Source organism: Sturnus vulgaris, chromosome 3, assembly GCF_052056855.1.
Source record: "Sturnus vulgaris isolate bStuVul1 chromosome 3, bStuVul1.hap1, whole genome shotgun sequence".
Lineage (NCBI taxonomy): Eukaryota > Metazoa > Chordata > Aves > Passeriformes > Sturnidae > Sturnus > Sturnus vulgaris.
The window spans coordinates 38,072,539-38,099,974 of record NC_142245.1 but is presented as its reverse complement, the minus strand read 5'-3'; the positions used below and the strand labels follow the sequence as shown (position 1 = coordinate 38,099,974).

General features: G+C 37.8%; 1 protein-coding gene across 9 annotated transcripts in view; it reads right to left on the bottom strand.

Moving 5' to 3' along the window:
* The window catches only part of LTBP1 (latent transforming growth factor beta binding protein 1), a 182,769-nt gene that overhangs the window by 81,184 nt on the left and 74,149 nt on the right, over positions 1–27,436 (bottom strand). For 8 of the 9 annotated variants that reach the window (XM_014876273.2, XM_014876299.2, XM_014876282.2 and 5 more), the window contains 4 exons: positions 22,048–22,272; positions 18,520–18,797; positions 7,542–7,644; positions 1,773–1,844 (listed from right to left, as the gene is read on the bottom strand). In XM_014876273.2, the coding sequence (XP_014731759.2) occupies positions 1,773–1,844; positions 7,542–7,644; positions 18,520–18,797; positions 22,048–22,272 (678 nt within the window). The remainder of the gene's footprint in view (positions 1–1,772; positions 1,845–7,541; positions 7,645–18,519; positions 18,798–22,047; positions 22,273–27,436) is intronic. The other variant, XM_014876317.2, reaches the window with a different exon arrangement.

Below are 27,436 nucleotides of genomic sequence, written 5' to 3'. Positions count from 1 at the left end.
GCGACTGCTGAAGATATCAAAAGCTCCTGTCTCTCCTGGATCATGCTCAGAGGGTTGCATGAGGGCACTAATCCATCGTGGCATCTTCTAGACACTTTCCAGGCTCAAAGTTAGAAAACCTCTCTCTTGCAGACTCTGAAAAACCTCGTGGCTGGTATGTGGAACACGACAATCTCAAAATAGCTGGAACCATCTTGCTGAAACACATACATCACCTGCATTTTTAATTTGAGGCATAAAAAGGCTGCCCATTTATGCCTGACACTCACCTCCTTCACCTTCTCACTTTGCAGTCCTCATTAGCAAATTGCCATCAACATCTCCCCATCCCTTTTACTTATTTCACTGCAGAGCAGGGAACAAGCTCTTAAGATGCAATTGGCAGCTCTTTTCCATTTAGTTTTTCCGTGTTTTGACCCATCCTCCAAATGTCCCTACCCTGCAAGCTGGTAAACCACTAGGTAGAGACCTGAGCAGCAGATAGGCTCAGGTAGCTGTAGATAGCAGCTCACATCTCCCTCAGCAGTGAAACAGCATGATGTTTGTGTTTAATGCTCTACAAACTTTATTATTTTGGTGGGCAAATAATTTCTTTATGCAACTGGCTATTGTACATTCCCTCATTAACATGCAAAGTGAAAATTTTCAGTTAAATAAGATTAATTTTATGTCCAAAATGCCTACAAATATCTTTTAACACAACTATTCTTTCATTTTATCCAGCTCTCCACCAGCATTACTATTTGCTGGGACTTATCCCTTGCAGTATCAACATTGATCAAGAAACCCAGCCACAGCAGTATCAGCCTTACTTGAACTCGTTTTTCCCTTCCTTCCCAAATCTCTCTCCAGAACACTATTGCAAGATTGCTTACATCGTCTCAGAGCTCCTTTTTCTTGTTTACTTGTGCTGTGCCAAACAAGTCAGACAAGCGATTAAGCTTTTTCCTGCATCCTTATCTGGCATCTCTGTGCAGCGCTCCAAGATACACAGAAAGAATGAGGATTTGTCTGTGGTCGCCTCTTCAGCTTTGTCTCAGACAGAGATGCTATAGACCAGGGGAATCCAAATGTCCCAAGCCTTGCTTTGTAGCTGCATGACCATGCAGACCCCACAACCCTGCATGCTTCTATGATACCTTCTATATTTACCACCAGGCAATAATAAACTCAGAGTAACACAACCAGGTTGTGTCTAACTCCACACATCCTGACCTGCATTATGCACCTTCTGGAAGTAGGTGGGTCACTTCTTTACATGGCAGCCAGGTACTCATTCTTTTCATCTCCACTTCAGCCAGGGATGTTATCTGGCTTTTCTCAGTACTGCTGTGCCTAGCCTCTCGAGTCCAAAAGAATTGTTCTCTGATTACTCTACACTTTCATGATTACAAAAATTGTTCTGTACTGATAGTTTCATCTGACTTAACTGAATATGTCTGCAGATTCACTGTTTGGCTAAAAAACCCTGACAAAACAATATATTTCTACAGAAAAACAAAGTAAAAGAATCCTTATGAAGTCATCTTTATGCATCATCAAGGAAAGTGAGGTTATACATAAAAGTTTCACAATTGTTTTTTTCCTTGGAGGAAAAAAAATCTCACTTGCAGAGTTGCCAATATTTGGAAAGGATCAAAAGTATATTGACCATTTTTTCCCAAACATAAATCAATGGGCTGGATTCATCCATCTAAACCATCAATATCAAAGAAACTGTCACAGAAAACCAGTACTAAAAATGAACACAATCAATTTGGGTACGATCATACCTTGACAAAATGTAGCATTGATTCTCTTGTAGCCTTGTGGGCATTCCATCATAGGACCATACCCATGGTAAGCTGAAAAAGAAATTACATCCGTTAAACACTGATAATTTATATGCTTGCAGAGCCTGTCAGCTAAATTATTGTATAACTAAATTTTTTAAATTATAAGGTTTTGTGATAAACGGTTAAGCAAAAAAGACAAAGATATTAAAATTAAAGATTGTACAGGTAACCTTAAGTCCATCTTTTTCAACATATGTTCCACTTAAGTCTTCAGTTATCCAGTCAAATATGTTTTAAAAAACAAAACAAATCTTTGAAATCTTTTGCAAACCAGCTACAAATATCACATTTGGAAAAAATAAAGTTGAAGATTCATTATGGAAACATCTAGGATTGACCTAACAGAGCTGTTGAATTTTAGAATACTAAACTTCACTTCACTTACTGGCTGATCAGTGTAAACAGTCACAGATATAACAACACTGCAAAATAAATACTGAATTCAATTTTGCCAAACTGGAAAGTTTTCAGTTAACCAGCTTTTTGTTTCTATTTATTGTTTCTTTCCTCCACTTAAGGTTGCTTTTCAGACTACAGAAAACTCTTTATTGATTCTTAAACATTATAAATGAGAGCAGTAACTTCTTTGCATGGTTATGCACTAAAAGCTAACTTCTTGGCAAAGCCCAGTACTTTGTTAAGCATATAGGGCTAAACTTTTGGCACTATGATCACATAAATGCTTTTAATAAGAGTCAAGAGAGTTTTTCGTAATTTGAATGTTACAACAGAGATATCTTACATTTTGTCAGATCTTTTGTTTCATTACAAAAGTGTTCCAAATGTTCAAGAGACAAAACCCCCCCAAACCCACCAGATTCTTCACTGTATATAAACTGTCAAATAAGACAGAACAACTGAAAAACATAATGCTGTTGATTGCCTTCCCTTTACATAATGCCTTAATCACACATTTATCCCTGCAGCTTATTTTAAAGCTGGCACCTGGTTGACTGTAATGATGGGGGAAAAAATTGTTTTAAATAGTTCTAAAGCTTTGCCTATTATTTGGAAAAATTTAAGTGATGATCCTGAGTAGCAGGCTTTGGAGTAGGATAGTTTTATTTCAAATTTCAGTGAATTATTTAAAATAATTGCTTAAATAAACTACTGAGATTCTCTTTAGATATTGCATGAAGTGCAAAAGGATTAAACACACATAGTAAAAATACAGCAACATTATTACAGTTCTGAACACCTAGTTTTCCATCTTTACACTGACTACAATCATTTTAACACCAACTACAACTTGAAAATTTTGTCTCTACTAAAATGGCACCTACACATTTAGTTTCCAAGGCAGATTTTTCATATGTTAATATTAAAACCAATAGAAATTTAAGGAGACTTCCAAAAGCACAATGCATTAGTCTACTTCTGGTACCCAAAAGTGCCAATGAAACTCCCAGTATTCATGTTGACAGATTCAAACTTATAATTGCACTAATTGTATCCTAATTGATCTGTGTTTGCCATAACAGACCGGATTAAATTCACACTAAAACCAGGAGAGTCTCTGTAACTTTCTGTGGGCAGGAATGGTACCCTGCAGTGCAGCCTGCTGAATGAAAACAGCTTCCAGTTGTAGATGGAGAACAGCCCATAACCTATGCCAGGTCTTTTCCAGTGCTGCAACACATTTTCCCTTCCAGGGTGACTCAGCTGCTCTAGAAAGTGCAGTGGTGGACTGAGGTCAGGGATTTTAACCTCTCCCTCCTTCCTTATCCTCCCAAAACGAACAGGAAGCTGGCAGCTTACTAGCAGCTGTTTTCTTCCTTTCAACAAAGAGCAGAAATGTAAGCAAGTCACAGTAGAGTAGAAGCTGGTTCAGTGATGGCTAGTGATCCATGTGGGAGCTGGATGGAGTCTGACATTACTTAACCTTTACTCATGTAAACAAACTGTTTAGAATTAGTAAGTTAGCAAGGAGTCTGACCAATCACAACAACCTCCATGTAACACAGAGAGACCCTTCTTCTTAAAAGCTGTCTTCTCTTAGAAGCCCTTAAAAATGGAAATCTATTCCAAAACTTCTCTAGGTTTTCAGTAATACTGAGCAAACCATAAACTTACACACATGGCAGCTGTCTCAGGCCAAGACACTTAAATTTGCAACAGGACAGAAACCCTGACTGAGCAGTGGCTGTTACCCAAAAGACTCAAGTCCTTACAAAGATGACAGAGACCTGTGTAAGACGATGGGAACAAGAAATATGCAAACTGATGCATATCCTTATGTAGTCGATTGAAGAGAGAAGTGCCTGATAGGGACACTAAAGTATATACTTAAATATTTTGCAGAAGTAGGCTATGCAGAAGATCACAACCTGATTAGATATTATTATAAAAACATGCCGACTTTAAATGAAGTTTATGAGGCATAAAAACCATAAAAGCAAAAGGAAGATTTTCCATCCAATACCATATAAATTTATGTATATAAAAATATATGCATATTCTTTTTACCACAGAACTATTTTCAGTGTTATAAAAATACTTGATGAATATAAATCCTTCAGCATCCACTCTAGACTTCCATTACATCATCTAACAAATCTACACTTATCTTTGGAAATTGTTTATGCTACAGAACCATTACCCTTTGATAATGTCATGAGGCTTAGTTTGACACCTATGTCCAAAAGATACTTTGACCAAGTCCAGAAGAGATTTGGGGTTTCAAGTTTTGTGCCTAAGTTCAGACTGATCATCCACAACATTTTAAGATGCTGTAAGATCACTTAAACACCTGCAACGCACTAAATGTATCACTTTCTATTCTTAAAAATCTACAAATTCACCATTTGCATCCATGTAGAATTGCCATAAAACATGGCATGAATAAATAGCATCATGCTTAGAATCATTCCTAAATAAAATGTAGTCTAGAGAAAATACATAAACTGCTACTAAACCTTCTTGATAGATTCAATGAATACTCTTGAAGCATACACCTACCAAATCACACTCTTGATATAATGACACTGTATTTTAATCTGGATAAAATAGATAGTGCACCCTTTTCCTCCTCCCTTTTTAAAACACAATACACTGAGAACTCTCACCCAGAAAGATGAGATATGTGTCCTATAATGTCTAGGAGACACAAATCCTTACTTTCCAGGAATGCTTTAATCAGAAGGAGAGGATTATTCCAAGTGGCACCATTCTCTGTCTCCATGAAATCATACAGTTACATTCAAAAAAACAATTCCAAATTGAGCCAGAAAGCAGGAGTGAGCATGACTCATACTATAAGTAATTAAGGACTCTGGGAAAGAGACTGGGATCCTAGATCTGTTCCAATAATTGTTTCTACATTTTATGAGTTAGGGCATCTCCTCATAGGTATAAAATGTAGATTAGAAATTATTCTGGCAGATAAAGGAACTTTAGATGTCCCATCTTGAGCAACCATGCTAGCCATTAAAATTTTTTATAGCAAAAGGGCATTGCTCATTTCATTAGCATTTAAACAAATCATTCTTATTCAGTGCTTTGAAAAAAGAGTAGTGGACTTCCCTTTAGGAGAGGTTTTTAGGTCGAGTTCAAGCACTTCTCTGTACCCGCTTAGGAAGCGTCTGTAGATCACAATTTTGTCACAGTTTCCCTGTTTGCTTGCTTTTAACACTGTGCTGAGCACTGTGCCATTAAGTAGTTGCCTGATCCACACATCTACTGTGGATTCTAGGCTGAGACAATCAGTATTTTACCTGAACTATGAAGAACTAACAAGTGTGCTTCCCTTCAAACCAGGCACCAAAAATTTGTATTGGTAGTTCAAATCAATTTTGGTTGAAAGACATTTCAGGCTTTTGTGATTTTTCTCATAGCACACCTACATCTAAATAAGCAACATTTCACTTGTCAATATGATTCTGATGAACTAGATTCATTGTTGTAGTCCAATTGCATTGTCTGAATGCTTCTTGAACTCTGTCAGGTTTGATGCTGTTACCACTTCCCTGGAGAGCTGTTCCAATGTCCAATCACCCTCTGGGTGAAGAACCTTTTCTAATAGCCAACATAAACCTCCCCTGACACAGCTTAGGCTATTCCCTCGGGTCCTGTCACTGGTCAGCACAGAACCGAGATCAGTGCCTGCCCCTCCTCTTCCTCTCCCAAGGAAGCTGCAACTGCAGTAAGGGCTCCCCTCAGTCTCCTCTTCAAGCTGAACAGATCCAGTGATCTCAGCTGTTCATCATATGGCTTCCCCTCAAGGCCCTTCATCATCCTTGTCCTCCTTTGGACACTGTCTAAGAGCTTTATGTCCTTCTTACGTTGTGGCACCCAAAGCTTCCCCCTGCACTCGAGATGAAGCTGTGTCCCAGCTCAGAGCAGAGCAGGACAATCCCCTCCCTTGCCCGGCTGTGATGCTGTGCCTGATGTCCCCCAGGATAGGGTTGGCCCTCCTGGCTGCCAGGGCACTGCTGGCTCATGATCAACTTTCTGGCTGGCATTGCTCTCCAGCCTCTCACTCTGCAGTCTGTATGTGCATCCAGGGTTGCCCAGGGCCAGGTGCTGAATCTGGCACTTGTCTTTGTTAAATTGTATATGGTTAGCATGTATGCTCCTTTTAGAAACTGTATGTACACAATACAGGAATAAAATAGATACCTGAGTCTTATTAGCTATGACCTCCAAATACCCAAGGAGGCTCTCTTTCTAAAGCACATCAGAAGACAGACATACTCCAATGCACAAAATGTTTCAGAAACTAAGAAATCAGACTGAGTCACCATAAATTTATATCTGAGTCTCCTATGGAAGGAGGAGTCAGATAAATAGGAGTAATAGCAGATTTTCTACTGGAATTGTATTTACATCCACATTGAGACTTACAGAGAAACACATGCTTCCAAGAAAATCGAACACTGAATATATTTTCATCATTGCTATCTGAATAACAGGGTCCTAGAAGAACTAGGTAAGAATGACTGCAATTTAATGACCTATTTTTGGCCCAGTAAATGCAGGTCCACTCCATCTGCAAAACAGAGATCACATTATCTTTCCCCATCTTTCATTTAATGCCAAAAATATGACATGACACAGAAGTATTACTATTCCTGTGCAACAACAATGTAATTCACAAAAAGTTCAAGACAATATCCTCACCGATCATGCAAATAATTCAAAATTCTTTTCTCATTATAATATGATGTCAAATCATAATAAAATGCTGAAGAAAGCCTTTGTCATTGTCTAATTGTTGGAGAAGATATTTCAAAAGCAGAGGAAAAAAAAAGCAACCAACGATTTAGAGCCTGGAAGACCTTGGCTCCAAACTTGAAATTTCATCTGCAGTCCCGAGAGGTCACTGCATTCTCTCCAAGCAGAAACTGGCGCCTCTATAATTTAAGAGTTCTGTGCAAAGTTTAAAAAAAAAAAAAAAAAAAAAGAAGTCCAGCTGGAATAGGCGAGATGATTCAATGTGATTACTCTTCCTTCACTGAGTAAATGCAACAGTCCATCACTGACTCAAAGGAGGAAGAAAGCAGGGGAAAAAACTCAATGATGTCAACTTTGCTGGCTGCACCAATTGCCTGCATATTGTAACTCTGCTGGCATGCAGGGGAATTCCAGTTTCTACAACCTATCCCTAATCAAATCATGGCACATTTTTTCTACTAGGTTCCTCTGAAAAAAGGGAAAATACTACTTGAGGAGAAAAAGACAGAAGAATAACAATAAAGTAGCACTTACATGGCTTCTTGGGACATTTCTGACATTTGTTAAAACCCCAGGAAGTACCCACGGTTCCACAGCAGTCTTCTTGCTTGGAAAGGCCAGGAAGTGCTTTGCCACACTGAAATAGTCAGGTAAAGAATACTCTGGTTAGTGATACTGTACAACACTTACTTGCAGTACAATGCTCTTTCAGTTTTTTTGGGTCAACCTCTTGCTGAGACACTGAAGATTCAATTGAGTTCTTAACTGAACTTTAATGGTGCTCACACATTGCAGAGACTTTCTACAGACGTGTGAGTAAACTAAGTGACATTATTATCTTCCCCCATGCCCACTTGAAAAGGAGAAAAAACCAGAACAAAACAGTATGTCATAGGAATCAATGAGTATATTTCTAAGGTAGTAATTTACTGTTGGCAGCTATCATTTTCATCAAAAAAACATGCTTGTCCACTTTTACAAAAGCTATATGAATTATCTCAAATACCTTATAATTTCTGAGGTCAATTTTCATTTCCCCGCTGATCAATAACATACTTATTGTGCTTTATAATAATAAGAATATTAATATTTGGAAGCTTACAACATACTAGTTATGTTCCTGACTTTTGCAATTTTTTTCCATTTTACATGGTAAAGAAAGCTTAAATGTATTTGAGCTGCAGACATTAAAAAGACATCTAAGGATACAATCAAACACACAAAGCACAGGAGAAGTCCACGACAGCTGCACTTAGTAATACTTTCAAAGCAAATGTGATATAAATAGTCTCTGCAGCAAACAATTCAAATGTGCTGAAGTGTGAATCCTCAGTATTGACTGAGGAGACTTTCCCAAATCTACATCTGCGTTCTGATAGCGTGTAAACCTCTGACCCAAATGTTTACTGTCACATAGCTTTCAGCTCAAGATAGCTGGCTCATCCTATGCCACAGGCTGTGGCCTTGTGGTTGCTCTCACTTAGCTGGTAACACAGTCACTGAGCAGTGCAATGCATGCTGAATGCACAGGCACTGACAGCATCCTCCAGCTTTCCCAAAATTTTTCAAATGTGTTCTTAATCATACTGTCACACGAGCCAATGATATTTCTAAGGCAGAGTTACCCTGTGTAGCTTTACAGTGTGACTAACAGGATAGCAAGCTACTCTGCAAGGGTTCTGACTCATCAGAGGGTCCCCTCTGCATGGGGAGGGCCAGCAAGGCATCATCCCAGCCATTTTCTGTGTCCCTTTTCACAGATAGTCCCCAGACACATACTGAAATCTCAACAAGTTAAAAGCAGCGCCAGTTCACTACTTAAACATCAGACTGCAGCTCAGCACTTGCAGCACGTGAAGCTTAGATCTGTGTCAAGGGATGTGTGAGAAGTCTGAAGTGTCCTCCATTTCAGTGACAGCCAGCCACACATGTCCAAGTTTTTAGCAGCAGGGCAACTTGGCACGGCTATGATGTGCCTCTGCCCACTACCCATCCACAGCATCCATCCCCTGTACTTTGAGCCTCAGTTTGGCATGACACATCAACAGCAACAAGAACGAGTGGCCAAACAGGTGCAAACAGACTGCTCAGTTTTTGTGCAACTTTAGAAGTCTATTTTCACATTACTGTCTGGACTGGGTCTGGTGACAAATTTTCCTATGTTGCAAGGGATGAGAAATAGTCCTTGCCTGGATGGTATTTGGCTGTGTTATAACAGTGGAGTATCTCAGCAAGTCCCACCTTTCAGATGCAGGCCCAGGCTTACCCTAGGTGAATGTATATCTTTCAGCTGTCTTGCACTCTTCTGGCTTAGGCACTGCTAGGATTAATACAAGGCTGACCATTCCTGATCAGTCAGAGTCCACTGAGTTCTGCTTCCATAAGCAACTCCCAGCCCAGTACTTCAGAAATACCATCAAGATGCGCAGTTTGGGAATTCTGCATGACTTCCTCTGCCATAGCAGCTCTGCTATTTTCATAATTGAAACAAGCTCTTCCAATTGTCCCTAGCTAGAGGATGCACTGATTGTGCTGCTCATCCCAGATGCTCAAAAAATCTTTCAATTGAAGAATACTCACAATGTCTCCTGTATGTGGTTACCCTGAAACCTTAGAGAGTTCATGATGCATCTTTACATAATGCTGCTTTTCTCAACTTGCATCCAAGGCAGGCATGCTCCAGGAAGGACCATTTTACTTAATAACTACAGCTACCAAGTTTTACTTTATAGTTACGGATGCTCTACCCCTTTCGTAGAGCTTCTTCAGAGACAGAGAAGCCACTTGCTGAAGTCATACACTGTGGCTGTTATCAAGAGTCAGCTGAAGCATTTTGCACCCAGCTTTTCTCCCCCTCACTGTAGCTCGGTTTTACAACTCTCCACTCTGTGAAAATAAGTGGGAGGAATCAAGGCTGATGTTGCATCTCCCTTATGATCTCAGAAATGGAGCATCTGGGCAGTGAGGCACATTACCTAACACCCAGTGTTTCTCTTCAAGGTCAAAACCTCAAAGACACATCCCAGGAGCTCACGTGTGTTAAGGCAAGATTACACTAACATGAGACCCTGTTCCCCCCTTTTTTTTTTTCCCTTTTCCCCAAAATAAAAAAGGTGTCATTTAATAGTAACAAGCTAAAAAAGAAGAAGGGGAAAAAAAGGAGGAGAGAAGGAAGAAGATGGACTAAAGCCCGCTTATAGTTTAGGTGTGGTGCTACAGCATTTGCACTCTACTGAAAATCATGATCTTTATGGTCATAACTTTTTCGAATTTCCATATAAAAATCATGAGCAAAAATAAGCATGCCAAAGTCTGAGTCATCTGGCAACTGTGGTTTGCAGTCCTGTCAGTAAAAGCTGGCAGTGATTAAAGCTGTTGCTCCCACTGCCTCTATGGTGAATTAAAGCTTGAAGAATCAATGATAGTTTGGTTAAAATCCAGATCATTGAAGAAACTGGACAACAAGGAAAAGCAACTCCCCCATAGGGCTCCTATTGCCTTAAGATCTGTGTAATTTTGGAGCTATGCGCCACAAAACATGAGTACTCTGCAAAGTTCTAATCCAAGCAGATACAGAGTTTTTCTCTGGTTACTAAACCCTGATTTCTCTGGTACATCTAGTAGTGCTTCAGATACTCTAAACACTCATGGCACTGCACAAACTGTTCCCTAGCCAGCAATGTTTTCTTAAGATGCTCCCTCCTTTCAGCAACCTTAAGCACATATGAACTGAAGCTCTATTTCTACAGGTCTCAAAAACTTTTATAGGTAATTCCTTTCCACTTCAAAAGTCTTAACCCACTTCCTACTACCAAGAAGAGCTCATTAGTTCTTCAGACAGTCTTTTTCAGTCTCTGACTCACAAGTGACTGGAAAAGTCACTTGGAGGAATTTATAACTATATTTTAGTTTGTTTCACCATTCAACACAACTCCAACACATACCTACGACCCTAAAAGCAGCAGGAAAGCTAAACACAGGCATTTTTGACTATGCATGAAGATAATGCCATTCTTTAAGCTTAGGTTTACACTTTTCTATCATCTACACACATTTTAAACTAATCTAGTCTGTATTCCTGAGGACTCCTGGAAAAGAGTACAGATTTTCATGAATGATATCTCTGTCATAAACTTGATTTGGAAATAAGTCTTACTGGTTCAGAAGGCAAAGAAGTCATGAAGGTTTCGTATAAAAGAGCTCAACTGTGCTGAAAGAGGCTCAGCAGTAGCAGCAGTATGATGCACACATGGTACTGCTATAAAAAAGTTCTTCCTGGGTAAAGTGCTCAGAGACACTGAAAGTATTGTTTCAAATCCACATATTTTTCCTCATGCGTGCCTGGGCTCCTATGCCAATATTTTATATAACTGAAGGAAGTACTAAATATTCCCACTGGAAGATTGAAATTCTGGCTGACCCTGTGCTGGTGCACAAAAGCCACCCCAAGCCACATCACCTCTTTGTTACTCTGTCCAGTGTCCAGCCTCTGCCCCATCTCCACAGCACCAGAGTGCTAAGCTGTGTACTGCCACCAGCGCTTCATGTATTTTCCAATGCCAGGGAAAAGGAAGGATTATATCCTTGAAATTCATCTGCTAAGGCAGTAGAGGAATTTATTCAGCTCCCTGTAAAGTGTAGTAGGGAGCCCAGTCTGGCAATTACTCTCAGGGCAACTGCAGAGGATTCTGGCCAAGGGACCACAAGATTTCCTGGGACTCCCACTCCTGCGTGACCCATCTACAAATCCCTGTCACAAGCTGTTAGTTAAAACCACAATACAGGCATAAATAAAGGAGTGTCACATGATTAACTATGATTGAAATTGATAGGTGCTTTGCCTGAGCTAATAGTTAATGACTCTGGGATTCAGCTCAAAAGACTGCATTTCACATACCACAATAGCAGAAGTGAATGGACACACTGTTTAACTTTCTGCAAACTATTCAACAGGCACAGACCTTGGATTGTTGCTTCTTTTTTTTTTCCCTATAGGCACGACAAACAGAGCAAGAAACCTCAAACTTAATAAACTGTATGACTGAAACAATTAACAGACATACTTAATTAGCTCACTGACCAGCTGAATGACAGGTTGTTACAAATGAAGAGTGTTATCCCATGTAGCACTGGCTCACTAACAGGCATTGTCTCATAAGCAGAGGACAGAAACTTAAATACTTCCAGACTTTCCAGAAGAACTGGTAAAGAATTTGTTTTGGCTTAAGCAGAACATTCTTCATAAGCAAGTGAAAATTATCCAGCTTTCTTCTATTTGAGTAATTAAAACAATGTTTGGTGGTTTTGGTACCTGATACATCTTTAATCTTCTGATATTTCAGAGTATTGATCTTGCAAAGAAACTACTGCAAATGAAGCATTAATCCTGGAAATGAATCCACACCAATTTCTGACAGTCTATTTGTTTAAGAATTTCAGAAGCCAAACCATGAGCTTCAAGGAATTCCAGACAGTTATTTTATTTTATGAGATGGTATTTTTAAGACTATTCTAAAGAAAAGAGGTTTCAAAAGTGCTCTAAGAGAAAAAGTACCAGTATGAAGCACAAAATTGTATCACTTCTCCCACCTAAAGAAGATAAATAGGAAAGTTCATTTCACACAGCTGTCAAAGAAAGGAAATACCTGAAATTTACCTCCACAGGAAATGTTTTCTTAAATCTGAAGTTCGGCAGGGATGCTTATACAGTTGAATGAATAACTTTAACAGGCATATTACTACTATCGTCACCTCCACACTACATACACTATGATCCTATTGCATACAGTGGTATCAATATGTTTGGTTAGGCAATTAAGGTCTATCAACATATTTTGCTGTTCTGATTTCTAACTCAAAAACTTTGATGCATTTGTTTAGTATTGCCTATCATGAAAAACTCATCAATTATCTAAATCCAGTCTTTAAAAACTGTATGTATATTCTCAAAGTTCAGTACCCGATCAGTGTATGCCCATGTCTGAAGGAAGTAAATGCTTAATGATTTGCAGTCAGAATCTTGATCATGATGCAATGCTGATAATTTCTGACCTTTTCCAACTGCCATCTCTCACTGGTCTTTATTTTGTATTCCATTAAGTCTTACAGCAGACAGAAATGTCTTGCTCAAATCAAAACAAATGTTTCCTGTAAAAGACATTGCTGAAATGAAGTATTAAATAAACTGTCTCCATAGAAATTTATCCCACTTAAGATGTTGGTTAACTAATATCTCAGACATATTAAACAACATTTGAAACACGCTTGAATATTGATGTGAGAGTTTTGATTGCACTGAAAAATGGACAGCCTTTACAATTTTCAGAAGTCTTTCCCAGTGTTCATCATTAATGTTATTTTAATTATTTATTAAATAATTTAAACCAATTAATTAAAACCAGTCATCCATCAAAATATGCTTCTCTTGTCTGCTATAGGTGTCATATCGTGATTTTCTTTAATGTGATTTTCCAAAGTATCACTATAATCCACCAAGCTTCACTTCATAATACCAAAACAACACTAATTCAGGCATCCTTTTGAACAGAGCTGTAACAAGTATGGACCTTTTCTGCAACACCTTTTAAAGCACTTGGCAAGGGAAGCACAAAGCATCATGCAGCAAACCACTGACAAGTGAGGAATGGAACATACACCCCAACACAGCAACCCAGAACTGACTTGAATTTAAAATACCACAACAAATGGGGGGGCTCAGAAGAAAGTATTTCTGAAATTCTTGCAGTGATCATTTCAGACAGCAGTCCAGCTCCTCTCAGCAGTTACACAGGGAGGAATGAGCAAGCATGGGCAGACATGACTTCATAGCCAGCTTCTCTTCTGGACATTTTGCCATGTGCTCACTTCGTCAAGGTAAGCGACTTCAGTATCTGTCTCTCCGTAGAATAACAATGGTTTTTAATTTGGTTTTAAACTACAGATGCTGAGATCACTAGAAGTTTCCTTTGGTAAACTTAACACTCAAAAATATCTGCTGAAGAGAACAGCATTACATGTGAATCTAGACAGAAAAAGAGCCTGATTTTGACAAATTTTTTGCAATGCCAATTACAAGTTCTCCAATTGCAATTCTCCAATTTCTTGCTGTTTGCAAAAAAACCCCTCCTTTATTTACATTGAAGCAAAGAAGAGACCCAACAATTTTGAGAAAAAAACCCCATTTTTTTAGTGATAATACCATAGGGAAACACATTAATATACCTAGTAAACACTTCAAAGTGATCTTAAGGGGAGAAAAAAGTAGTGCTCGATTATCTTTATATGGATTTTCACAGACAGTAGGCAAGTGCATTCTTTTCTTGATTTAAATGCAAAGAAATTATATGCAAAATCAGTAGGACTCAAGAAACCAACACAAACTTTACTAGGTACACTACTGACGCTGTAGAAGTATTTTGGGAAACAAGATATCCTGTGTCATAATAAAGGCATTTTTATTAGAATTAAAATTAAAATCATCTGAAGAGGAGGAATTAAAGAAGTGAAACAAAATCTTCCTTATTTGCTCGCTTTTTAAATAGGACTTAGTGAATCAGTGGTCTAAGATGACCAACTCCTTGGATTTCAGGAATAAAGGACTACATGGCTGTAAAATATTTTGCAGGATACTAGCCCAGCCTCCAGCTTTTGAAGGCACCATTATAGAGTGTTCTCCAGAAATTTACTGCTCTCCATCTTAATTGGGATTTTTGTCCTACGTCTTCCATTATGTCTGTTTTCCAACTTCAAGTCTCTATTTCCTCTATATCATTTTCTATATAACAATGGGCAAGTTTAGGTAAAGGTTTGTTTCCTATATCCTATGTCTGCAGCTTAACATGGTTTAGGATATGCCCTGCAAAAATCTTTGTGGTACTAGGAAAGAGTTTGATGAACCACAGCTTTTGTGTGGGATATATCATTGTGAGCTATCGTGTAACATGATAAGCTATCCTGGAGCAATCACCATTAACATCTCCCAGAGGAGAAATAATTGCTGAGTGTTCCACTCAGAGAAAAGAGAGGCAGCCAGAAAAAGTGAATTGACTTGAGAACAAAACAGAACCATCCAAAATACTATTTGCTTCCTACAATACCTTTAAAAACTTCAAATAGTATTGCTATTTTTGTAATTACCTTTCCACTTCACAGTGCTGAGGACTCTTCAGAAAACAATCACAATTAAACAACACACACATACATGTGTACATGTATTTACAAAAATTTATGTCTTTATTTGTCTATTCTCATTAAACTAGGAAATTTCATTCCTCTTGCCTCTCTTACTCTCCCCGTCCTGAGCTGGTAGACCAACATCTTCTCATTCACCTTTTACTAGCTTGTTCTCATGGTTGCTGCCTTTGGTTACAGTCACTTATGATACTACAGACAGCTAAGGGAAGAGAAGGTCTGAAAGAATTCCTATGTCATAAATGAAAAGTGATTTAAGGCCTGACAATGTGAGCAAATCATTCAGCCATCTGTGCCACAATACCTGAACTTCTGCTCAAGGTGGCTCCAGTCGCTAACTTCAACAGCAGGTTTGGAAATTCACTGCAGAAAATGCACTCTGTCTGTCCTGGAAATTGATTATCCGACTGTTTTTGAATGAGATACATGATGGGAATTTAACTAAGGTGGGACAAGGAAGAATGTGCTGGGAGATTAAAAATATTCCATAGAAGATTATGAAAAAAACCTCAGAGACTAAAATCAAAGGACCTGTAACTGAAGAGCAGCTGAAATTCGAGCAAGATAAGGAGAGAACAAGGGATGGAGAGAAACATAGAATGATAGAAGTTACACATGCACACAAACCCACAAAATATTCTGATACACTTTTAATCCTGTGCTTTTAGCATGGACCAAGAGTAAGTTTGGCAAAGCCCTAATCAACTCAGCTGACTTGCCTACAAGAGGCCATACACAAATCCTTCCACCAATCTGCTCTAGAGACAGTAAAGTCATCTCAGGATCCCAGGATATTTAATAAAACATTTCTGAAGCCAAATACACAATCCACCCTGCAAAAAAATGTATAAACACTGATGACTGTTGAACTAAGTATGGTATCAAAATTATCCAGCATCAACTCCAGAAAGGACTTGCAACACATTGCTACTAACAGGGAAAGCTGATTTTAGTATCACATCTGAAGAAGTAAGAGAGAACCCACAGATACAGCAAAGCAAATATGAAAGAAACTGAAAAGCTAATTCTTTTAGAGTAGATCTATTAAGCAGTTAAAAAAAAAGTTGTATTTCCCAGTTCAAGACATATTTAACATAATAAGCATTGACTGCAGGAAAAATAACATTGTAGATTCAAATTTGAAAGGTGAATGAGTCACTTAGATCTGTATTTATATAGGTCTTAAATTAATACTCTACAAAATGTCTGTTCTACAACTCCAGTTCTAAAATTGAACCATCACTGTAACAGAATGCCTCTGAAATCCTTATTATGATCTTCAAGATTGATCAATGAAATCTGTAAAAACTGAGAACATGCAGTGTTCTAAACTAGGAGGCACTACCTTTTCTTGAGACCACTGCAAAGACACATTTTTAAAGGGAATACTGAAAAAAAGTTATAAAAATTGGTGACTTAGCATTTAGTTGTATTCCAAGTCAGACGTGAGGGTAATGCAAGCTTATTTTCCCTTTTCTCCCCCTTTAAAAGGAGATAGGAGATAAAACAGCATCCACTGCCAAGTGTAAGACCAAGGAATTACTTTTGTATTCCTTTATATATGAGTACAAAGAGAAATAACAACAAATAAGAAACACCTATTAATTATCACACTTATTTGCAGATTTTTAGGATTGCACATTATGATGCCATGCTTCTGAGATTGCTCAGGTTAAGGAAATAGAGAGAAATGGTTGTTTGACACAGGATCCGTTTCCTTTTTTCATGTAAAATCCAAGAACGTTCATTTGACCATGTGCTTTAACACTCGTTGCAAAAAAAAAAAAAAAAATGAAGGTTTTATTATGCTTGAAACAGGCAAGCACATAGAACTCACCAGTGTAAATTAGCACTGTAAATCCCAAATCAGTCATTTGACAATTAGTAAAGTCTAGCCTTTAACGTTCCATATGCAAACTTAACTCTGGTCTTCTAAAAAATGTTTGGTGTGCAGTGACATTTTAATTAACTTCTTCCATTGCATTTTTCAGAATTAATTACTTTTAAGCATCCTCATATAAACTTGTTAGACTGAGACTAAGGAACTTGGATTTCAAGTTCAACATTTTGCCCATGGCAGGGGGAGTTCAGTACCTTAGGACCTGCCAACTTTGTCACCTTCACCCTGCTTCTGCTCCTGAAGCATTACTGACTACTGATCTCTTCCCAATTCCTTGCCCATCTGTGAGTAAGGGAGTGAGGTCTCGTCCCTCTTTTTTGGGGTGGGGAAGGCAAGGGCTGCACACAGCCTTTAAAAAGATTCACTGACCGCTGGAAGAAACAAACCAAAGAAACACTTGTCAAGGGCATTTTGCTCCAGTCCTACATCTCAGGAACCATGGACGATGTCCCTTTGAGGGGAAGGCATGCTCTTGCTGGTGGAATCTTTGGATAATTTTGCTGCCAACATCTAACCAGCATTTGTGAAATATAGTGGAAATATATACAATATTTGATGCTTGAAAATTGACTAACTTTGGGTGCATATCACTGGAAGGACCAAAAGCAAAGCAACCCTTGTGATAAACTTAAAATTCACATCTCCAATGACAGAGTCATAGTATTTTTTAACCTGAAAAACAACATACTTATTGTCTAACATCACCTCCCAAAACAAGTGATTTTTCCCGAAACTTCATACATTATTTCAGTCTAAGGCATGCATTCACCCTAAAGACATTTGATCAGAAAAGCCAAATTTCAGAATAATAAGCAATAAATAACAGGATTTTACTGACTTCTTAACAATCTTTTCACATACCCTTATCATCTCTCTCTCTCTATATATATATATTCAAATATATACACAAATATAAAAACATGTGTTGCTATTAAAATGTTTTCAAGATTGAAAGAAGATATACAATTTTGAATAGTTGTATGAAAAACGTGATGTGAACATACTTTCTTTAAGTGAACTAAGGTTTTAATGTTCTAGTGAACACTCAGTTGGCTTTCATGATTTTTCTACCCCATTCAATGCTCACATTTCAACAGATTCAAAACATTAGCTTCAAATACTGTAAAACATACAAAGTTGTTGAATAGGAATTTCCATGAGAAAAAGAAAAAGCTATGGATAAAATAATTGAAACCAAAATGTCAGGAACCCAAGTCCACAGAAAATAAAGACATTAGCTTGAAGGAGAAAGAGGTTCAGAAAAATGTTACATAATAAAAATGTTACATTCTCAAAATAATTTTCTTGCACAAAAGAATGTCAAATGTGTCCTTTCCCTCCAATTGTTGGATTTATTTTTCATTCCTTTATACCAGAGTTTTAAAGCTACCTGTCTCACAAGCCTTAGCAAACATTTCTTACCTGTGTCCCAACAGTCTCCTGAAAGCAGCGCCCAAGCTGAGTTTTAACTGAAACAGGAAACATATGAGGAATGGGTTGTTGATTTGTGTAAGCTGTATGTCCTTTCTGGGTCTTCTGATACGGAAGACCTTGGTAAGAGACCTGTGGATGTACTGGCTGAGGTACTTTCGCTTTTTGTCCTGTTGACGTGCTGTCAATCCTTGACACTTGATGGATCTGAACTGAGGCTTCAGGGGGATGTTTCACATGGATATTCACTATGTTAGGAGGGAACTTCACTAAAATAATTGAAGGAAAAACACATAAGAGAAATTGGTAATAAAATATGTGAAAAAGATATCTGAGGCACCTCTAAGACATTTCTTTTTTTGTAAATCAGAATTTTAACAGAGTGCCTTGAAGTGACTGAAATATAAATAAAGCCCAAATTTGGGGGATAGAGCGAAGGCTTAAAGAACACATAGAGTCTCATTAACAAAGCAAGAAAATGAAAAATCTTCATGAAGGAAAGAACAACATTATAGGATTGTAAAGACTGCTAGATAAACATGGATGTCCAAATTGGCTGGTATGACTTTAATATTTGTGGTTATACTGTGTAATAAGAATCCCATTCAAAGTTCCAGAATTCATAGTCTACTAGGTTATTTTTGGATATATAGTAAGCTTTATTTTCTTTTTCAGATCCATCATCTTTCTCTGGAACACAGAATAAGCTTCAGATTTCATCTCTTCACCTTTATATACCTGCCAAGTCCCAAGTTCTCCCCTGCAAGAGTTGCCAGCATCTCAACCATCTAAAATCACCACTCCCTTTGTTGAACTTTGAATTCAGGGTTTGGCAGATAAAGGGGGAGGAAATGATTTTCAGACACTTCCGTTTTTAAATATGGTTGTAGTTTTACGTCTGGGTATGTAGAATGAGACCCTCCAGTCAATGCAATCTGCACAGAATTTCTTGTGACCCTTAAGCCTCTTTTCACTGGAACAAAAAATGTCCTTTAAAGTAAATTAAATTATTATTGGGGCGGGCAGGGAGGAGAGGTGTGTAACAAGCTGTGCAGTTTGTAAGCTGCATAAGTAAGTTAGCATTTCCTGTGTCTGGCTGGGCCTCTCTCATCAGCGAGCACTGCACAGGCTACTTGAGGCCAGACATCCATCAGAGGTAGCATCCCTTCCAAATCAAGAAGTAAAAAATACCATTTGACACAGCTTTCTCTATAATGCACACTGGATTGCTGAGTCTTCTGGATTATCTCCTTGAATAAGAAGATGTCTCCTGAGGTTTGAACTTGTCTTTGGAACGTGATTAGGTACTTTCAGCTCCACTCCTCAGGAGGCATATTTCATTTATTGGAGCTACTTTATAATATTTTGGAAAAAATTCTTTTTTTCCTTTCTCTAGGCACATTATCAGTATTAATTGGTCTCACATAGAAATTTCTTAAAAGAAACAGACTTATTTTTACACTGATTGCATTGTTTCATTTATGAAAATTGTCAACATACTCAAATATCAGGAATAGGATGGCAGAGAGTCAGCAAAATATGGCTGCACGGTAAAGATCTTGCCTGTAGCTGAAAACAACCCACAAGCAAAATTTATGCTACATGAGGTGTGCCAGAGGCAAACCCACAGAGGAAAGCTTCAGTGTTACAAGCAGAAGCAGTGAGGTCCTTTTCAGGCTGTTAGACTGGATTTGGAGGGTAAGACAAGACAACCTAGTCTGTCTGTAAAAAGAACAAAACTCACCCCAGATTTTTATCTATGAAGAAGGATCCCTTCAACTAGTTTCTCTAGCTGCTAAATCTAAAAAATATATTACTCCTCAAAAGAAATCACTGAATTTCTCTGCTTTAGCGTCCCAAGCCATTCAGAGACGTTCAGATGCTGAAAACATCAAATTTAGCCTGGGTTCTCCCATGCAGTATTATTATCAAAATCCTCTCCAGGTCTTGGATCACTGCCTAGATGTGCTCATTTTTGTTTCTGCCAGCCATTTCAGGACGAATTATTTTATTCTTTCCTTTAAAGAAATAAAATATTCATCTCTCAACAATCCAACATCCTCATTTGGACACATAACGAGAAGAAAAGGCATTGTGACTGCTGATGATTCCTATGAGGATTTGAAGGTCAGGAAAAAATATTCAAGAGGTCAGACTCTTTAGCAATGAGAAACCTATTGTGCATTTTAGGAGAGAATCTGAAGAATAATTATGTCTTAAAAATTTGGGGGGTTGTGGTCCACTGTACTGCCTAAAATTATTTAATCTGGAATTACATAGGCAGAAAAATAAATTGATGCTCTGCTAAATGTTTAGGTAATTATATTCTCTTCTTTGGATAGAGGAGATTCTCAAAAGTATAAAACATTACAAAACATTGCATTTCCAGGGTACTGTCAACAGCCCCTTCACAGCTATGTCCCTTTCTGAATACAGAATTACTACCTTAGATTATATTTATCACAAATATCTTTTAGCAAAGTTTTTTAGAAAGTACTGGCCACTAACTGAGCCTCCTTACATTCCCTGTATATTTTCTTTTTAATCAGAGATACCAACCTTGGAGAGGCAATTTTAAAACTACCCTTGACCAAAAAATCAATCTGGCAATTCAAAGAAGCAAACAAAATTCACATTAGGCCATGTGTTGAGAATCTGACTTGCAGGGGTCACTTTATATGGACAAGATCTCAGTCAGATAAAATCCTACCTAGACACATAGGACATATAAGAAATAAATTCAACACTTCTCTTCAAAGTCATCAGAAGTTTTCACTTCACAACAGAAATATTAGAGTGAACAGTAATCTGAAGCTGAATTAACTTTCTTTGGGAAAATTTGATTAACATCACAGGTTTCCTTTTTTCTAATCCTCTATCTTCTTCACAGCATTAGCAGCAGGCAAACCTGACTTTTTTTCCCCCCTTTCTTTTTCTTTTTTCTAAATTATATTGTTATTTGACCTGGAAGGAATGTTCTATTTAAGTGAATCATATCATGGCCTATCTACACTAAAAAGTTCACCACAAAATTAACTTACAAGACTCTACCAAATCATGTAAGATAAAAACAGCTTGTATTTAAATTTTACATTTGATTCAAATTTTTTTATGCTGAAAAGCACATTCTCTTCCCTCCACTAGTAACCATGGAATCACTTGCAACTTTCTGTCTATGTATACTGCAAATTATGGACTCTGTTCAACCACAATTCATGTCTTTTTGAACAGGTCTACACTTCTGGAAGAAACCCCCTACATTATCCCTTGACTCTGCAATTTGCATTGAATTTTTAAAGCAAAGTAAATTTACCTACAAACTTTTTTCAATAACATTATTATTTCTTATTATTTCAGTCATTGAGCAAAATATGCTCCAGACATTCTGGTGAGCTCACGATTCAAGTTGTGGTGTCAATATTTGAAATATGTAGATGCAGCACTATTGTTACTGGTTGGATACCCAAAATAATTTGATAAAACCAACAAGTTAAAAATATCTATCAAGAAAGAAGTTACCTTTTACACCTTGCTGTCCAGACATTGTCAGTGGTAAAGTATGAGTAGAGTGGATAACTTGTGATCCTACAGCCTTGTTCACCTGTTGCGGGTGATGGTAGAGTTTTTGAGAATTGGCAGTCTGCACAGGAATCTGACAAAGTTTACCAGTATAATTAGGAGGGCACTGGCATTTATCTCTAGAACTACACTGGCCTCCATTCATGCATGGTAGGTGGCAAATAACTGAAAGGAAAACAGAAATAAAAATTTTGTTAATGACTTTAACTTCACTATTATCATCTGGCCACATATCACACACAAGTTGAAGATGAAAGGAATAGAGCTGGAGAGCTTTGCTCTTCATTCAGACACCTGAGGAACGACTACCCATCCATCTGGGATGCCCTTCTAACTTCCTTGTGATAGAACCATTTCCCTTCCCCTCCTTGTGATCTCTGACCTCTGCCTCATCTTCTCCCCATGAAATACACAAAAAGCAATTCTTCCCTCGGATATCCCAGCTACTTTATTTCATGATGCTATTAAGCAAGATACTAAACTACTATGGTGTCTGGCTACATCTCTTACTCACACTTCAGTACAGATACTCTTATTTATCAGCCTCCTGTTTCTGAAAATCCTGGACTACTCACCCTTTCCTGGAAGTCCACAAAAAATTCACCCAAGAATAGAAAGTACTAGGGACAAATTTTCCATTTTGACTTTAAAAAACTGTTTCTTGTAGAAGATCTAGATTTTTGCTCAACAATTATTTCTCAGATAAAATAAGCTAATTTGTATCCACCCATGAAGATCATAAAAGTATCAAGAGACTCTACTGAAACAATTTCATAGACAAACTTGAAAGCTTTAAAACCTTGTAACTCCAATACAATTGGGGTAATTATTTCTGTGCTAGCTAGTACTGGCACATTTACAGCAATATAAATTATCAGATGAAACATGAAAAATGTCAACATCAAATGAAAAATATTTCTGAACTCAGAGATACACGCAGTAATAGGCATGGTTCAGCACTTTCTAAAACTATAATATGGGACTCTAAAGTCAATCACAATCTAAATGAACTGTCAGAATTTTCAAGAACTAAATGATGTGAAAACAACAGGAAAAATACCAGAAGTTTTTTTTCAAGACAAACAAAGGTCTTTTTTGTCAGGAATCAAATACTTGAGAAATAGAATTCAGTATCCATTTGTCAGATTTAAGATAAGATTCTGACTTTAAAAAATAAGAACCTTTACAGTAATCATGGCATTTTGCTGGATTGGTATTGTTTGGTCTGTAATGAATTACAACAAAAATGACAAACTGTAGATAATCCAAGGTAATTAAGAATCTAGTGCTCATTATTCCAATTGCTGTGACCTCTGGACAACCAGAGGCTATTAGTATTACTAATACCATAGAAGGCCAGTGTTGGAAAAGGAACCAGCGTGTTGTGTGCTACAAGAAGACAAAGTGAAACACACAGCAGCCCAAGGAGTTCTAACCCAGCTGTGCAATTCCCTTGGCCCAGGAAACACACTGAAGAATCAGTGCACTCAGCCCAGCTCGTCACAGAGCACCCTCACACTGCCTGGACGGGTCTGGAATGCCAATTCCTGATTGCTGGAAAAGTCCATGTACAATGCAAACTGCCAGAATTGTTTTTTCACTGTGCTCTGCAGAAGCATATTTCATACTTTCCTTGTCTTATCTTCTATTTACATTTAACATAAACTGACTGAAAGTACTTCAAGCTGGAGCATTTGTGCTAATGGTCCTAGTCAACCTTGGAAAGCAACCCATGACAGCACAAGCCCTACTTTTTTGGGTCCCAACCCTTGTTGGGACTTCATCTGAGTGTATAAAAGACACCCTTACAGAACTGCTGTTACTTCAGGGCAAATGAAGGGAAGTTGACCACAGCAGTAACTAAAGCATGACAGACACCTCTCTCTCTGGTAGCATTTCTTTCTGAGCAGCCACAAACAAGTGGCTGCACTGCAATAGAGACAACATACAAAGAATTTTAGTGCATACAAAGATGTGCCTGCACAAGGTTGAACACCAAGGTGGTTTTCTTGCAAAGTAAAATCACACAATGAAACAGTGTGAAATAGCATTAAGGGGGGACCAGTTTGGTGTCTGAAAGAAGTACAGTGAAACAAAAATAGTTTTACTGTGGAATTCCTTGAGTGCAAGAGGTCTACCCTATATATTTTCTTCCCCCTCTCTCCAGAGGTGAGGCAACAAGGTAACATGTAACATTCACCTTTTAGACATCCTTTTAAATATATCCAGAATTTCCACCCAAATAAATTAATTTCTTCTGTGCTACTGTTCCTATAAAACAATTGGCATCTAGAAGGCCAAATTGCATGGGTATCTCTGCACCACCAGGTACTCTTCACATGTTCTTCTCCTGCAGGAATCTGGTGGGTAATGAATCAATAGGCACATGGAAAGCTTTGGTTTTGAGCAAAAGGTTTGTGCTAAAAATAAAGGGACAGAAGATGCCAACAGAAAAGAGTTGGTTCATGCTCCTTCTCGTAACTGTTTGCTTTGGATATCCACTCAATTTGTGCCAGTAAGTGTAAACAGATGACACTAAAAGGTCTGATATGAGCTAAATAATTAAGAATATTTAATACCCATTTATGATTAAGCATTTAAATATAATAATAAAAAATCCAAGCTTCCCACATTATCATGTGGTACAAATCACTCAGTTAACTAATTCTGATTTACATCTCTGGCCTAACATATGAGGAAGGAAGTTCAAGTGAGAATACATGAAATCTATTCTGAGAATATAAAGTTCTGTAATAAAAATTCTAAATTCTGAAATATACAATTGTAAGTTCAAATCAGCCATGCAAAAACAAATAGGATATAATCTTCAGGCTAAAATGCAAAACTTGACAATGGCAAATGGCAAATACTATGAGAACTTAAAAAACCAACCTCAAAAAAAAAAACAAAGAAAAAATAAAGAAAAAAATCCACACCACATTAAAATAAATTTCTGATTATTTTAAATAGCTGTAAGCAGCCCACACTCTTGTTGCTTTATTTCCTCAGGTAGTTTATGGCCAGAATTTGCTGCATTTGATTATGACAAATCAAATTGGTGCTGGAAATCACAGGCACACAACTTCACCAGAACTAGAATTATGCACAGACCATTTGAGAAAAGTGAGCTGGAGGAGCATAAGAATTCAAAAAGGCAGAGGAAGGAACCACTGCTTTTCCCTGACAAGGCTCTGGGAATCTCTGTTTAACAAAGACCAAAGAGCCCCAGGGAAAGGACCACTTAAGATAGAAACAAGATCATAAAGCCAGGGTATGTTTGGACAGCTCAACCTCTCCTGTAAGTCTTTTGCTTTGTTTTGTCTTGTCATTGATGCTAAAGGACCTAAACAGAGTGGCAGAACGCTGACAGAGGAAAAGGGGACATTCCTGACAAAAAACTAGACCCATGTTTTTCGGGAGAGACCATTTGAAAATGCTGGGTTTGCTCATAAGTTCTGAACCGGCATTCAGAAAAAGCCTGATTCTCACTGGGCTGTTATCGTTTCCTCTGAAAAGGAAAAAATAGAAGAAGTAAAAGTATCCATTACGGAGTGAAATCCTCTAGCTCAGACCTTGATAAAAATGTAAAGATAGACCTGCATAAGATGAGAAGAAATTTCAGTTCATATGTTGGTATTTTACAAACAAAGCAAAGGAAGCATTAATGGATCTAGGAAAGACAACAATTTCCTCACTCGGGCCTACTGTAAACTAAATCTCTTAAGGAACACCCAATATATGACTGAACAAGCTTAATTATTTTTTACTATAAACGAACACACATCCTTTAGAAATGTAGAGACAGGTTTAAGAAAATACAAACGTTTTAAGTAGTTTTCCCATCCTTAGGCATTTAATTGGTAATTGCAAGCCTTGATTCCTTTGGCATCCAAAAGCCTTAACTCCTTCCAGTCTGGCACAGCTTGCTAGGTATCACTGTTTGAAATGAGCCAAGCAGAGAAGGTGCATCAAGATGCCCCCACAGGGAGCCTCTGAACAGCTCAATGTATAGAAAAAGAACACTTGCAAGATGAATTCCAATAAAGCTGCCAATAAAGCCATGGGTTGGAAACACTAGCACAGGGCATGAAATCATCAACAAAGCAGCTAGGAAACCACTGATAAATACAGTTTGTTCATGTAATTACATAATCTAATTTGTTTTCAATACTCAAAAAGCCTCAAACAGCTACAGATAAACTAATTTAATCAAGTCCAAATGTTTTCATTTAATCAAATCAATGTGTAACAAAACAAATTCCAAGCACCTAAAGCCTCCTAATCCCTAAAAAATATCCCATGTTTACCCAAACAAGCCCTTAGAATGGAAGGAAACTCCCTTCCTGTAGCCAGTGTTAGAGAAAATGAAGATGGGTTTTGAAATGTTCCTCATCAGACTCTCCAAATTCCTTTTCTTTTACACCTCAGGGAACATATGAGTTTCCCTCACCACTCTTTGCCTTTTCTACTTACATGCTATCAACAATTCAAGTGTAAGCACTATTCAGTCACACCAGTAGGCTTGCCAAGGAAAACCTTGAACTCTCATTTAGATTACAGTATTTCCACTGGATGCATCACAAAGAGCAGATTAATTTTGTCTCTGAGTACTACAGTTATCCAGCATTACTACATGCCCCCCAGCTATTTGGGCATCTTTCATCTGTCCTGTTGCTAAGCACACAGAAAGCACAGGGACCTACTGAACACAAATTGTCAAAATGCCACCTGCAACATTCTTACAGTGCTCTGAAACACCACAAGTTTTAGGTAAAAGGTGAAACCCAGAGGTGCTGCATATGGATCTGCACAATTGCTCTAAACTTATATCTACTTTCTAATTGCAGAAACTCATACAGTAACTCACAAAAGGCACAGAGGCATGAACTACAGTAGTGACACTGTCCCTCTGGTTTAGACCCTTCTCTACTTTTTTCCCTTTTTTTCTTAACTTGTAGTAGCTCAACTTTTTAACTAATTCCTCCTAAACTCTTTTCTCTTCAGATTTCTGGTTGTAATTCTGAGGTGTTATGTAAAGAAGTTGCAAGTTAAAAAATAAATTATTTGGTTACATTAGTAGCAATCAGATAATCTTGATATCAGAAACTTGTGCTTTAGGACACAAAGGGAGAAAAGAAAATCTTTAAGAGGCCTTAAAAGTATAACACGACTGCATTCACTTCTGAATTTATCCTAATGTTTGTATTTTGACAACTTTTTATATAAATATTCCATTGCAACAACAAAAAGCAATTTTAAAAAGTAGATCTGATAGCAAGAGCTCCAGCACTAGATGTAAGAACGATTTTTCCTACTCTGAAAGCACTGG